Source organism: Lichenostomus cassidix, chromosome 3, assembly GCF_008360975.1.
Source record: "Lichenostomus cassidix isolate B80296 chromosome 3, HeHo_3.0, whole genome shotgun sequence".
In the NCBI taxonomy this organism is placed as follows: Eukaryota; Metazoa; Chordata; class Aves; order Passeriformes; family Meliphagidae; genus Lichenostomus; species Lichenostomus cassidix.
Window position 1 is genome coordinate 20013804 of NC_139483.1, and position 15353 is coordinate 20029156.

At 36.8% G+C, this 15353-nt stretch overlaps 1 protein-coding gene across 3 annotated transcripts in view; it reads left to right on the plus strand.

Annotated features, from left to right (window-relative positions):
* Positions 1–15353, plus strand: part of USH2A (usherin) — a 383112-nt gene that overhangs the window by 241192 nt on the left and 126567 nt on the right. For all 3 annotated transcript variants that reach the window (XR_014850703.1, XM_085054819.1, XM_085054820.1), the window contains exons 39-40: positions 9527–9677; positions 9848–9990. Coding sequence is in view for 2 of the 3 variants with exons in the window: in XM_085054819.1 (XP_084910945.1) it covers positions 9527–9677; positions 9848–9990 (294 nt within the window). In the remaining variant the exon portion in view is untranslated. The remainder of the gene's footprint in view (positions 1–9526; positions 9678–9847; positions 9991–15353) is intronic.

Below are 15353 nucleotides of genomic sequence, written 5' to 3' on the forward strand. Positions count from 1 at the left end.
CTAATCATAACAGTTGTATTTCCAGAACTAAATTTTTGATTCTTCTCTTTTCCATTGTGTGGATTACACCCCTGAGAGTTCTGCACGTTGATCAATGGCAGGATTTGGTTATATAGAAAAAAACACTCCCTACTAGTAATGATGACAGATACAATTAAATTAATTCTTTGCTGTCTCCTTTGATGTACATAGATTTTCCCCATTAATATTGATGGACTTCAGAGTCACAAGCACATGTTGGGGGTGGGAGGGAGTAAGCCCCTGAATGTTTTATTTTGCTCTTTGTGGAGCTGACTATATCATTTTATGTTTAAGTGTAAGGAAAGCTGCTGACAGTTTTGATATATTAAATTATAACTGAGAACTAATTCAAGGATCAAAGATGCTCTTTGGGAGACATCACTTTACTGGTAGGAAAAATCATTACCTTTTTTCCCAGTCTCTTATATTTGTACTGTATGTCTTGGAAATATCATTCCCTACAGTTTCTGAATCTTGATGTTTAATTTAACGCAAAGGTCTTTGAGCAGCACAATGGGAGGGGGGCTTCTGTTAGTTTCCTTCTGTAGAAGGAAATTGAAATGTACATGTTTTTTCTCATTTATCAAAGAAGTGCAAAAATCTAAACTGACATTTTATATCAAATGAATTATGAACTGTGTACCTCATACCTAAGGGAACAACAACTAAATTAGCATTTTGTTAAAGAGGGAGGAAGAGAATAAAAATAGGCTTTTAATAAATTTTCAGCAATTTTTGGTATTTTGTCTGAATCTGACATATGCTGTACTTTGCAGAAGAAAACTAGGGAGTATAGGCTACTTCAAAGTCTTTATGCTTTGAATGCCGTAGAGTGAATTGTGAAGCAGATTGAGATGACACACAAACCAGCGTTTCCACTTAAAATAGACCTTGTTGCTTTGGTATTTTTGTTTTCAGCTTGTCCAACTCAGGTGAACAGGAAAAGACAATATGATTTTAAACACTGTGAAGACTGGAGCAAAGTAGTTGCAAAGTAGTATATGATTTGTTAGGGTTTTTTTTGTTTAGCTGGTTTTATTTAACTTCAATTTGTGAGAATGTGGTTGCTATTGAAATAGACTTCCAGGGAGCAAAATTTTAGAAGACACTTGATGGAACCTTAAGAAGTAAATTTTCAAAGAATTATGTACTCAGTATTCTACCAACATGACTTCTATTGTCTTTAGGTGAACAACATTTCTCGCAAGCAAAAGCAAGACTCCCAGTCTGTAAAGTTAGAGTTTTTGACCCATTTTGACAATGAGTCAAAGTCTTTTTGTGATTACAGTATATATCATAAAGAATTAAGTAGCAGCTGTGAACAAGAGCCAGCCCTGTGTTGCCTTGATTACTAGGAGCAGAAGATTTGAGGTGACCTCTTTTCCTCCTCTTTCTGCAAGAAAGGAAAGAATTGTGAGGGAGAAAGTCTCTTCTGGCCACAGTTGTTTCATGGCCAAAAGGTAGCCTAGTGACCTGGATCTCACAGATACCTGTAGGATATTCAAGATATAATGAGACTGCACCACCCACTGTGCATAGTGGCTCCCTAACACCAGCTAATCTGTCATCTTGTCAGATCCATTTTCTATTTATGGGCACTCTCAAGCTTGGTTTCCATCAGAAATGGAAGTATTTCACACCATTCCTTATGTATTGCAGAGAAATTTATGGATTAAAAATAACTATGGGTAATCTTATTGCAGAGTTAATTTATTTGCACTCCTGCATTGTTCTCCAGTCTGTACATACAGGGATATATAAACTGAGGCTTCTGTCAAAATGCACATCGACTGCTTACACTGGAGTTTTCTACCAACAGGGTAGACTGTTCTTTAACAGTCCACCAGCACATCCATACTGCAGGAGTGCAGCATGAAGGGACTTCTTATTTAATGAGATTTCTTATTTAATGAGAACCTTCACATCTTTTACAGTATATGTGTCCAGCCTCATTTTCTTTAGCATTCAGTTGTGGTTGCTGTATTTTCCTAGTTTGTTTTGCCATGTTGAATGGAGATACAGAATCATACAATCATTTATGTTTGAAATGATTTAAGACTACCAAGACCAGCCAATAACCTTACATGACCAAGTCCACCACTAATCATGTCCCTAAGCACCACATCTGCACATCTTTTAAATACCTCCAAAGATAGTGACTCCACCTCTTCCCTGGGCAGTCTGTTCCAATGCTTGGCAGCCCTGTGTATCCAATAATCCTTTGTAGAAGCTGTGTCCACTTGTTCAGGTAGAATGGTGCTTTCTGGTTTTGAGAACCTTGTGTTATCCTTTTTCCTTCAGTCACAGAATAAATCAATATTAAAAATTATTTTTTAACAGATTATGCTTCAGAATGATGCATATGCTTCTTGTAACATCACCACCTCTGTGCCTTTTCCTTTTTATTTTATCTTTCTTCTTCTATGATGTTAGAATCCCCTTCAGAGAATTATTAGGCTGAAAAAGAGTTAATTGTGAAATCAGCTCGTGCCATTGTCTTTCCTCAACACTGTAAGTTATCTCATTTCTGGTAAAAATTTATTTAGTATGATGGAGATTTGGAAACTTTCTTGCAGAAGTTTAATCCCATTGCTGTGGGTCCTGTTTCCCAGGATATACATTTCTGTGTGTCTTTGCAAAACTCTGCAAAGTTGAAGATTCCTGTATTTCTATACCTTATTGTTCTTTAAGCTACGTAGGTTTAAACTTTCTTCCCTGAGCTTTTCCCAGCCACAAGTGAAAAATTTTGATTTTTTTTTTTTTTGGTTGGTTTTTTTTTGTTGTTTTTGTTTTTGTTTTGGTATTTTTCTTTTGTTTTGTTTTTGGTTTTTGTTTTGGGAAGTCTCTGGATTTCCAGAACTAAGAACTGTTTAGTTCCAAACAAGAAGCAAGAAGTTTAAAAGTCAGCCTGCAGTTCTCTGAATTACCATCAACATTAAAAGAGAAATTTTAGTTTAGCCAAGAGTCTCCTCACCAGCAATCTAAAGACTCTCACCAGAGATGTTTCCATTGGTGTGGAGGGTACTATGCCTGCCTCTGGTTATAGCTCTCTGATATCAGACATTAATTGTAAAGAAAGCTGTGAGGTTTTGAAGATATCAAAATCTTTCACCTTTTCCCTTTCCAAAAAACAAACAACCCAAACCCCTAAACAACCTACTACTGCTACTACTACTACTACTACTACTACTACTACTAATAATAATTGCAATCCCAAAAGACCTCCTGAACTTAATCTCTACAGCTGCTTCATGCAGGAATCTGAAGTTGGTGTATGAAGATAGGATCTTGTTCCCTCTGCTCTTGTCACATGTGTCCCCTTAAGTTAGGACAGACAGATCTGATTGTTTTCTAAAGCTATTTCACAGAGGTATTTAATTTTCCAGTGGCCAGAGTCACAATTAACCAGCAGGAGCTGTTTGTTTAATTGCAGTTTCTGCCTGATTTTGTAATACCATTCCTTATGGTTTTTCCTCATAGTATTTTTTAAAAAATTAATTTTGTTATATGACAGTTATTGGCTAGCCATCCTTTTAAGCAGTCTGATGAATAATTAGTTTTACCGGGCAGTTATAAATTCTAGCCAATGTCCTTACTACAGGTATTAAAATCATTAATCATTCAGCTAATTGCTTATTGGCATTCTTTTGTAGCTTTTAGAGTTTAGTAAAGTTCTTGCTGAGTAAGATGGACAAACTTCCACCTAACACGAGGAAAGAAGGCAGGTTACTTCTTATGTAAAGGTGAGGTGACAAATATGTAAGATGCTTTTATAGTGTTGACTTCAGTAAAATGGAAGATTTAGGAAAGGAGCGTCTCTTACACATATTTGTACTTGAGACCCAGACCCAGGTTGCAGGTGTTGAAATTGTACATGAAGAAAAGCTCATTAAAAGGAGGGGAAGGACTGATTATTTTGGTTATGAGTTTTTGGGTTTTTGTGGTTTTTTTGTTTGTTTATTTTTTTATTGTTATTTTTTCCTAGACCAATGTTAATGAGGAATAACTAAGGCAGCTTTGGGATTTCAAAAGACAATTGTCTTAAACTTTGGGTCTACAGGTCATGGAGTAAAGCCCAAGTTGATTTTTAGGGTCCTACTAAAATTATGCTTTGCAGCTTGCAATACCAAATAGTGAAAATGCAGAAAAATTTGCAGTTAGAACTTACACACTCAATCCAGATAAAGATACATTTTAGGGTTTTTTTCAAACATCTTATTTTTCTGAATCATATTATGCCATGCAAGTACCAGCAACATTACACAGAAGTAAATAGATTTACAAAGCCACTCCTTTTCAAATGAAATTGCTATTACAGCAGAGAGCAGATGTATAAAACAGGATAGATCATGAAGAAAGAGTAAGATATCTCTGTACCCTTTCTGTGTTACACTTCTGAAAAGAAAATTTCACTAACATGAGGTGTGAACAAGTTTGGATTTACTCGAAAGTTCACAAAGACTTTCAGTTACTCCTTTATGTCTATATGCTTTTTTTCAAAACACAGCATCCTTTCTTCCCGAGACAAATGTGCCAGAGAGGGGAAAGCAAGAGGGGCACCATGAATCTTTCACTTTGTGCATTCCAAATTTCAAGGATGTGTGTTGAATTAGGGTGCATTGTCCTTGGTGTATGTATTGTTAGATGGAGCTATATCTGTAACTGAAAGCATCCAGCAATGAAGTTATAAAATTAGAAAGAAAATCCAAGAATGTTCTGTGCATTCTCTAGTCATTGAGGGTGTGAAAAACAACATGGTTGCACATATATATTAAAGGAAAAAGTCAAGAACAGCTGCTTATATTTGCTATATGCTGAGAAGGAAAAAATAATGGGAAAAAGAGTTAAAAACAAAAATTAAACTTCAATGAACCTGTGAAGATAAGAAACAAAACCAGCAATTTTCTTCTTTGCCAAGACATAAAGGTTTATAACTAGCATGCTGTTTTACTGATGACATATGGCCCAACATCATGGCCTGTCTTTCTCTGGAATGAAACTGAAACACATGCCCAATATGAGAATTATGGGGAGTGCAATGACTGGAATTATTTGGACTGAGCAAACCACTAGGTAACAGGCATACCTGAGAAAATCAGAAGCAGCAAGTGTCAACATGCAGAACATACTGCTGTAAGAGGTGCCCTGATGAGATGATCTTGGAACGGGCGCCCAAAATAGAAAACGAATCAGTAGTACCTAAACAAGCTCTACAGTGAGATAAAGAAATGGAGTTTGTGAATTGAACCTGCAAAAGAGGAGGAGTAGTCATGACAGAGTGAGACATTTATCTAAAGGCAGTCTGATTGAAGCTTTGCCTTGCTCTTTTCATACAGTGGAGAGCCCATTTTTCTCCTCCTCTGTAGTTAAATACCTGCATGTGTATGAAATATATTTTGATACAATACAAATGCTAAATATTTTATATATGCAGATGTGGCAAATTGTAGAATTACATATTCATAGCTCCGAACTCTTCTAGCTGCCTATCTGGGGATGTTATGGATCCATTGGGGTCAGTATATATGATTACTGTTAAACGTGGTAACACTTCAAAGTTGGTGTGAGTTTGCACCAATTTGATAGATACGTAATCAAGCTCTACTGGCTTTTCTTCTTCTTGTGAAAGATTAATAGTGCAGACATTTTTATAACTAAATAATCATTTATTGTCCTAATAGTAGTTCACTTTTTTATAGTCCTACTCAAAGTCGTCTACTTTCAGAAAATTAACATTTCAGATAAATCCTTATGATAAATATAATGAATACCTCTCAAAAAAAAAAAAAATCTTTCAACATGGGATAAACATTTAATCATAATCATTTCACACAATGCTTGCTGTCCTAAAATAAACAAATACTTACAAAGTTGACTATTATTGCATATGTTGTTTAAGATAAAGAAAATGAGGCAAAAAGTTGAAATACTTTTCAAAGGCTGCTTAGCACATCACTGGCTGAAGAAGGATCAGATCTTTTTCAATACATCTGCATGTACGTGAGTATCTGGAATACAATATATCATTGTCATCTTGAAACAGTCTTCAGTTTTTATTGTTTTGTGGAACTGTTTATTAATTATTTGATTAGAATTGACATATGATTAAATATTTTATTCTGCCTTTGTAGTCTCTTCATATACAAAGCATGACTTTCTGCCCTGCTAAGTGAGGATTTACTGGGCTAGATGTTGATTCAGTAGGTTGCAAGTGGAGTGCTTGCCCCCTGAGGGTCATATTAAAGCTCGAGGGGAGTTTTTTGAGCAACACTGCATCTTAAAGACAATATATCAAGCTGATAGATACATGGCTCTTCTGTTGAGAAATTCGCAGTAGAATTATTGCTTGTTGCCAGTTATTACTTGGGTAGTAAGGACTCTCTTGGGAATATGGATTGGATAAAAAGGGTTAAGCTGGGAGAAATGTTACACTGAAGACCTTGGTGATGCTTGAAATAGTCAGAGGATGTTTTGTGTGCAAATTAGAATTACCATTTTGGGGGGTAAGTGCTCTGCAGTTTTAATGAGCAAATCGTGATTAGTTTAATAGAGCACCTTTCTCATTATGACTCAGCAGAGACTTGACAATTTATCTGCTGTACCCTCCTGCCCCCCTGCCCCATTCCTTTGGAGAACACTCACTAGTATATAGCTGAGGAAATTCTCTGTGGGCCACAGGAAGCCTTTCAAATAAATACAATTGCTGTATATTCTAACATGTTGGCTTGAAAGTAGTGGGCCTGGCTTGTTCTACAGGTCAATCAACTTTCACAGCAGAGATTTGTCCAAATTTTTTACTCTTCCCTCTGCTTTTGTTGGTAGAAGAGATTTGAACATTTAGCTGAGATTACCTACGCCACTAAAATAACATCCACACTGTGGAATTGTTATTGACATTTAGACAGCAACATCTTTGTTTTTTGATGAACATTCCTGTATCTCTGTAATAACCACCTCTATACATACATAAAGCTTAATCGGAGCTTTTGCTTTGTAGATCTCAGAGAGCTTTACAAAGAAGGATAAGTATTATTATCTCCATTAAACAGATTGGTAAATGAAAGACAAAGGTGAAGTGAGGTGTCCTGACAGAACTGCAAATAAATTTAGTACTTTTGCCTCCTCAGTGAGTTTCCTCATGCTGTCTCCTCAATAATGTGAACTTTGACTTCCTGGCTAAATTGCTAGGTCAGCTAATTAGATTAATTTTGAGATGTAGCTTTTTTTGCTGTGTAGAATTTCTGTGTGAACTTAAAAAATTGGTGCATTTGAAACTGCAAACAGTTTAGTTTAAAATGAGGTTGTACCCTGCTTTGAAGGGATATTGACTCTTTCCGTTGGTGTCAGTTTATAAAAACTCTTAAAAACTCACAACTAAAATTTTTTCATTGCATCATCTTTCTTGTGCTGGCTCAGTTCGTCTGCTAAAAACTTCAGGAATCACCTTATGAAAGATGCCAAAATAATTCATGATTATCTCTGAGTACTGTACTTTACATCCATAAGTTTTAAAACCTCTTATTGCACAACTTAAATCCAACACTGCTTATGTTGCTGCTAAACAGAACAATGTTAAATGAGATAAATATATACGTTCTATATTTTACTGTGAAAGTGAACTTCATGTGCAGAGACATTTGGTGTGCAGATGTTTTTTTTTGGTGGCTTGGCTGGACAGATATTGGGTCTGTTTAAGTTAAATAACCATCTTTTTCCTCTGAGGTGAAGTGCTCACAAGCTCTTGATTGGCTTTGAAGGTGTTGGCATGGGATTTGCAGATCATGAATTACCTTAGTTTCAGAGATCTTCTGGATTTGGAAACAGGAAGATTTTCAGGTTTACTTGGCATTTACTGGAGCCTTATTGTGTAAATGGAGACAACAGCAGGAAGGAACATCCAGAGGCAGTCAGGCTGGTTCAAGCCCCAGATGATACGTTTTGTTTTTCGCAGTGGAAGAGAGGAGCAGAAGAGAGTGGGGGAAGCTGGAGATTCTGTTTTACTTCATCTTGTCCTGGAAAAACCCAGGAGGGCTGCAGGGCTAGGGGCCAACTGTCAGAAGTAAAATACCTGGTAATAACTCCAGTACCCCAGAAACGAGCTTTTAGTAAAAAGTTTGTATGAGAACTGACAGACCTTGAACTTAACGTAAAGGGAGCAAATCTCTTAGGTTGGAGCAGGACATGTCTTGTGCCTTTCTTTATAATACAGTTTGGATCTGGAGATGAAAAATGTTGAAGTTCCCTAGAGGTAAGCATATACAATCATTGTAAAAATATCAGATGCTAGTTCACACATCCGTTCATGTATATATCAGTGTAAATAAAAATTATTATATGTGACTGGTGTCTTTCAGAGTCAATGCATCCTTTCACCTGTCTCAGGGAGAGAGTGACTCAGTGCATCACAAACTCTGTTTCTTCCCTCTTAGTAACCACCTCATATACAGGTGGTAAATGAAAACCATAAAACTTACTGTAAATTACTGTTTGCTCATCTTAAAGCTTACAACTTAGGCCCTGAGGCTTACAACTACACTTTAAGTTACAGATCTGTGAGACTGTTCTTTTTCCAATAGAGACAAGAAGAAAATAACGGCAATGAAAAAAATTTCTTTTGGAAAGACCAAAGGAACAAAGCAAATGGTAACTACTGGACCATGAAAAGCAAAAGTATTATACAAGAGTTTAAATGACAAAGGCAGTAACTTTCCAGTATTTTAACTCTGGAAAAGAGCTACAGAGCTATGGCCACAGATATGTGTTATATATAAAAGTTATAGATGTGTTTAAATACAGAAAGTTTCTTCAACAGATTGATTTCTTGTTAAAAAAAAAAACCAAAACAACAGAGCCATAAACTCACAGGTGTAAATTGGCATAGTTCTTTTTACTGCATGCAGTGAAATTTGCAGCAGTTAAAGGTCATTGGTGGTATCATTACTGACACATTTTGATCTGCAGTTCCTTGGACTTAATAAAAATTAATTTCCTTAACAAAACAGTGGGCTAGATACCGAGACTTCAGTGAATCTATTTTGATTTCTACCTAAAGATGTTCTTAACTTAAAATTTCTGCTGTTTTCTTTTTAAATTAGTATTAATTTGTAAGGGTGAGAGGGTATCTGAATGATAAAAAGTCTGATCAATTTTATTCATGCTGGGTAACATTTCTGTGAGCATTTCCTTAGCTTCTCAGGGTGGCAGAGCTGGGCACAGGGAGAAGTAGATAATATTTGAACAGGTGGTAGAAAATATGTTGCTTCTGAATTACTTTTGGTGTTTGGAGGTTTGCTTTTAGCAAGATGATGTTCATGTAACTGTATTGGAAAGAAGAAAATTAAGAATCAGCATTGTTCAGTAGTGAAAATGTTAAACTAAATGGACCATGTTAACATTACTGTTGATCCTGAGGAACAGTTTTTCCAGTGTATGGAGCATTTTGTTTCCACGCGGCATATGTTCTCCATGGTTTTCTCTGCTCTAATTCATCCATGTTTTTCAACAGCTCCAGATGGCGTGATGCCTCCAAGGCTTTCATCTGCCACTCCGACCAGTCTTCAGGTTGTCTGGTCTACACCAGTCCGCAACAACGCCCCAGGCACGCCCAGCTACCGACTCCAGATGCGGCGGAGGCGTTCTGCTGGTGACATTTTAGAGTACGCAGAGCCTAGCGAGACCACCACCCACTGCTGAGCAGGAAAAGCCCCCTCACCTGGAGCATGGCTCACCTTTAGGGTGGCTGGTCTTGTTACAGGATGTAGTGTTTTAGCCTTTCTTGACGTGCTGGGATGTGTTCTGCAGTAACTCGTGCTGTTTTTCTTTGCAGTTTGCTTCCCAGCCCTACTGCTTCCTTACAGCACAGGGTTGGAGACCTGCAGCCCTACACTGAGTATGAGATGAGAGTTGTTGCCTCCAATGGTTATGGCAATGCTTACAGCAACTGGACTTCAATGACTACAGCAGAGGACAGTAAGCACTCAGATCTTATTTCATTCCCTTGAGCAGAAAATATAAATAACAGTCCAGCTGCCATTGTACATGATTTTTTAAAGTTATCTGGCTTTCTCAGTTATATAGCAGTAATGGATTTCCTTCCCTAGTATTAACTCCTAAAGGATCAAGTATCTGTTGTCTTACATATTCATTAAAAAAATAGGGATATTTACATACATATTTTGTGAAGCAGTATCTTACTTCTGTATGTAACATCCCTCCAGCAGTGTGTAATTCCTATATGGTTCGTCTAAGATACATTGGTAAGTACAGCTTTGTAAGTGGTGTTCCTTTACATTCAGGGACTTGATTCTGATTTCAGTCATATCAGAAAAATAAGTTGAAGTTAATAGTACATGACAGTTGTCTTACCTCTGTGTTGAGAATACTCAAGCCATCACAGAACTTTTCATTCCCAGTGATCTTTGTTAATTCAAAGTGGTGACCTACTGGTCTGAAATTGGGTTTGTCATTGTCAATCCCATCACTTTCATAGTTAATAGTTATATGTTCAGCAGACTGACTCCCCACAATTTGTTCAACAGTCCCTTGATTTAGCAAACAGCTGTCAGTCTATAGGTACAACCATTTAGTTGACTGGATAGGATTTTTTGCCTGATTCAATATGTAAGCAGAAACATATGACAAAATTTGAGCTTGTTGTTCATAATACATATAGAAAACACACAATTTCCAGCTTTTTTATGTTTTTAAAATGAAACAGAGCTGCTAGTTTTCTATTACAAGGTAGCAAAATATCTAATATTGGTTTAGGATGTATTCAGTGCTGGTGACTCAGCTTAGTTTGGTCCCTTCTCTAAATGGGAGGCTATGTTGAGAAAACACTGAGCAGAAAACATGTTTTCCCACAAATATAAAACATTTTTATATGAAGCTGAGCAAATTATTCACAACAGAAATTTAGCTGTTAAATTCATATAAGCTCCAAAGGTATTAATGCTTCTATAAACACACTGCCTATAAGTAAATGTAAGTTTTGAACTTGGTCTTTAGACACCAGAGCTGTGTTATCTACCTGTAGAAATCCTTGTTGAGATTCAGTTATTTCATTACATTGTTTGCTAACAAAAGTGGATACAATATTATTGAACTTGTCTGCGTTCCTAGTCAAAATGCAGCCACTCCCTTATGACTATTTTGTCCAAATTGCAATAGTTATTTAGCCCTGATCTGATAGTTCACATAGTTTCTTCTCAAGTATGAAGAGGACCTAAGTACATGTAAAAGGCATCAGTTGTCACTAATATAAAAATAATTTTTGTGCAAAGTAGTAGGGGTGCACAAAATTCTCTTTTGAGGATCTAGGGATAGAGTGGAAAGCTTACACAGGATATGCATTTCTATCTAGTCTTCTTGAACACTAATGTAGGTTACCTGCTGCATAGAACTTGGATGGTCTTTGTGCATTAGTATGACCAAAACCTGCCTTTTGCAAAACCTGGCTGCAAATATGCCCTGAGTTAGTGTGGAACATAGATATTGCCAAAGGGAACTTAATAACAAGAAAATGAAAATACAATGCTTCTGCCAGTGTTTATGCAATTAAAATATTTTGAGATTGACAAACAACTCGCCTCATCAGCTGTGAATACTGCATCTTGTTCCTTAACTTAAAGCAAACTTCTGTAGTTCACTTATAAACTCCATGCCTCTGAGGGCAAAATGATTTTCCTTAAAATGTCCTCCTCCATTTGTATTGATACTGCTAAAGAGTACATGCTGATGTATCCCCAGTATCCAACAACCCTTGTCATTTAAAAAAAGCCAAATCCAACTTTCAGTCCTCTGGTGACAGAGGACTCTGTGGTGTCATTGTGGAGAGCTGCCATCTGTGAAAGGATATTCAGCTCAATTGCTTAAGAGTGAATGATTGTCATTGGGTCTAAGCAGTACTTTTGTCAAGGTTTCAACATGTTTCTTGTGAAACTGCCTATACTGACAGTTTGTTGCAGAAGTACACTTAATTCCTGGCCCTGCTAACCAACAGACTGACTTTTTAAAGTATGATTTAACAGGGGAGATTTCCCATATCTCTTACTCTATTGAAATAGATGTGTGTATACATGTTCTTATTGAATTTTATTCGGTGAATATATGTACTTTTTGTTTCACCAAAGCATAAAGTATCTGTAGACATAAAATATGTCTGTGTCTTTGTGCACATACACTTGACAGCGATAGATGTAAATCAACACATCCACTTTTAAAGTCAGTGGAGTTCCAGTAATACAAGCTGATGATTTCACATTATATGTGCATAATATATTTTATTTATGATAAATATGGAGTAAAAGAGGAGGATATGAGGAATTATTAAAGAAAAATTAGCAAATGCTGCCATAAAAATCTGTTGTATCTGACAATGAAATGTCTTAATATACAGATTAGTAGGTTTGGGGTATTTTTAATGCAAGAAAAAACGCAGTAAAGAATTTTCAAATGCTTCCATTTACATGATTGTGACACTGGTAACTGATTCCATGCATTTTTTAAAGTCTAACCTGCCCACGCCAGATAACAATAATATACATAACTATGAATATTTTAAAACCTGCTAAACATGCATTAATAAAAGATGTTTGTTCCAGTGATCTTGGTAAGTATAGCACCAGACTATTTGCTGCCAGAATATCTACAAATAGAAACAATTGACAAAGTGTCTGGATTGGAGTTTGCTTTCAGTAACTTGATTTTAAATTTAAGATAGCTCTCTTGCAATCGGTGTAATGACCACTGAACTGAGAGGTCAGAATGTATCATGGAACTGAGAGCAGAATTGCATACATTGCATTCAGAAATAAAAGGAAATCTTCCAGATATAATAAAGGAGATACAAGTTAGCTTTTCCCTTTAGATATGGCAAGCCTTTGATCTCTCTGGGAGTTGCAAAGACATTGGTTATACTTACCTGAGGCTGCCCCAATGGCAGCTGCTGAATTCTGTGGTGTAGATTTAGGACTCACAAAATTATATTGGCTGATAGCAATGCACACGGTGTAATTTTTGTTCAGCAGGATATCTCCCAAATGTGAAAGGTGTTTTTTCTAGTGCTTGAGTAAATCCACCATGTTTTGGACAAGTTTTAAGGTAGCAAAATCACTACTTTAAAGAAAAGCTGCCTATCACATTGTTAGCATTTGAACACCCTAGAACCTGTCTGCAGCCCAGTGAGTTGCATACAGGAGGACATCTCAGTCACCAGCACATTCTCTGCAGTGGCTACAATTCAGTTATGTGGGTCAGTGTACAACTCCTGTGTGTAGAGCTCTTGCTAAAGCCCTTTTAAAAATGTCCAGCTTGCACTAGCTGGAAGAGGAGATTTTGAAACTTGCCTATAAGGCCATCCAATTTTTTATTTTTTTATTTCTTACATAAGTGACTGCAAGTCCATCTCTTTTATACATAATGATGTTACAGGCCAGCCCAGTGTTTATTCACAATAAGTAAGGTCAAAAGCACACAGTAGTCACTGGAGAGCATTATATATTGAAGTTGCTGGAGGTAAAAAAGCAATTAAAGAAAAAAAAAAATGACAGCTTCTGCAATGTATCAGCTGAGCTATTTCTTGTCAAATCAGGGAAGCATTATTCCTACGGTGTGCTCCTCTGGCATGTTTACCACAAAGCTTTGCTTGCAGGAGGAAAAGCCATAATCTGAAGGGAGATCTAGTTGCAGTCTAAACTTCTTCATAAGAGGAAGAGGAGGGGCAGCACTGATCTCTTCTCTGAGAGAATGGCCTGAAGCTGTGCCAAGGGAAATTTAGGTTGGGTATTAGAAAAAGGTTCATCACCCAGAGGGTGGTTGGGCACTTGAACAGCTCCCCAGGGCAGTGATCACAGCATCCAACTGATAAGAGTTCAGGAAGTGTTTGGACAATTCTCTCAGGTACATGGTGTGACTCTTGGGGATGTCCTGTGCAGAGGTAGGACTTGGGCTTCGATGATCCTTCTGGGTCCTTTCCAGCTCAAGATATTCTATGATTCTGTGATCGTCTTTAATCTTCCTGATGTAGACAATAAAGAGAGGCAATGCAGAACAAGAGGGTAAGTGATGCAGTTCACTACCTTTGGAAGCCCTTGCTTTCTCTGCTGATGATACTTGTTGTCTGAGAGCATGTCTTCTCCTTTAGTGTATAAGTTAGGGCTATATTATTTAGGTATATAAACTAATCCATAAATAGTTGATGTGAATGTGTTCATATGTGCTCAAGAAAGAAAAATGGAAACTGAAGCAAGAGAAGACAAAACTGGTGAGGTGATAAAGGGAAGAGAAATCATGTGAAATACCTGGCAGAGTGAATAGCAAAAGAACAGAACAAATTAAGCTGATGTAGTAGTGGCACATATAATAAGATTATCATATGATATATAGTGCAAACTGCCCATGCATGCCTACAGATTAGGAATTCAAACTTTATTGACTGGTAGAACTGAAGTTCTGGAACCAATGTGCTGTTGAAGCAGTAGAGGGCAACAAACGTGAATACTCTGAAGACAGCTCTTAATACATGTTTGAAGGGGTTCATATGGACTGCATGTCATTGCATGAACAGCTTAACCACTTCTGAGTTCTGTGATCTCATGTGATAAAAGATTCATGTGGTTCCTTGTGCCCAGAGCCACACAATTTGGATTTGTTGCTGGATACAGGCAGTAGTGTTTGAAAGACACCACATTTTGTTAATATGTATAATTTCATTGTCCATACTCCTGAAAAGAGTAAATGATTCAAGAGTAAAAGCCACAGAATTTTTATTCTGCTTAGTGAGAGAGTTTGCCAGCAAATCAGGTATTTCTCATTATCTTTAAAGGGCAGTAGTCCAGGTACATGTCTTACTATATTAAATGTAAATGTAGATTCCCCCAAAATACATCCATGAGAGTTAAACTGCTTGCTTTCCAAGTCTCACAGTATGTAAACAAATGTGTGGTTCTAGTCAGAGAACTAAAAAAAAGATTGACAGTTTTTTGCCTTTATTTTAAGTCAAGTCTGAACTTTTGAAGCAGATGAGCAAAATAGCCTACCATAAAAGATAATTTCATTTGCCAAAATGAAACTACCTTCCAGTATTAATACTGTAATGAAATGGTTTGAAATATGAACTAAGAATCATAAGGACAAAGATGTCCACTGTTCCCATCTTCAGTAGTTACTTCTATAAACAATTACATCCATGTAAAAAGCTTTATAATTTTATTTTCATCATTGACAGGCTGAGCTGTGTAGCTGTCATACTTTGCAGCCTTCCCTCCAGTGACAACCACATTGACAACATGTTATACTCCACATTGATTTTACAGTTAAGGAGCTGATTGTGA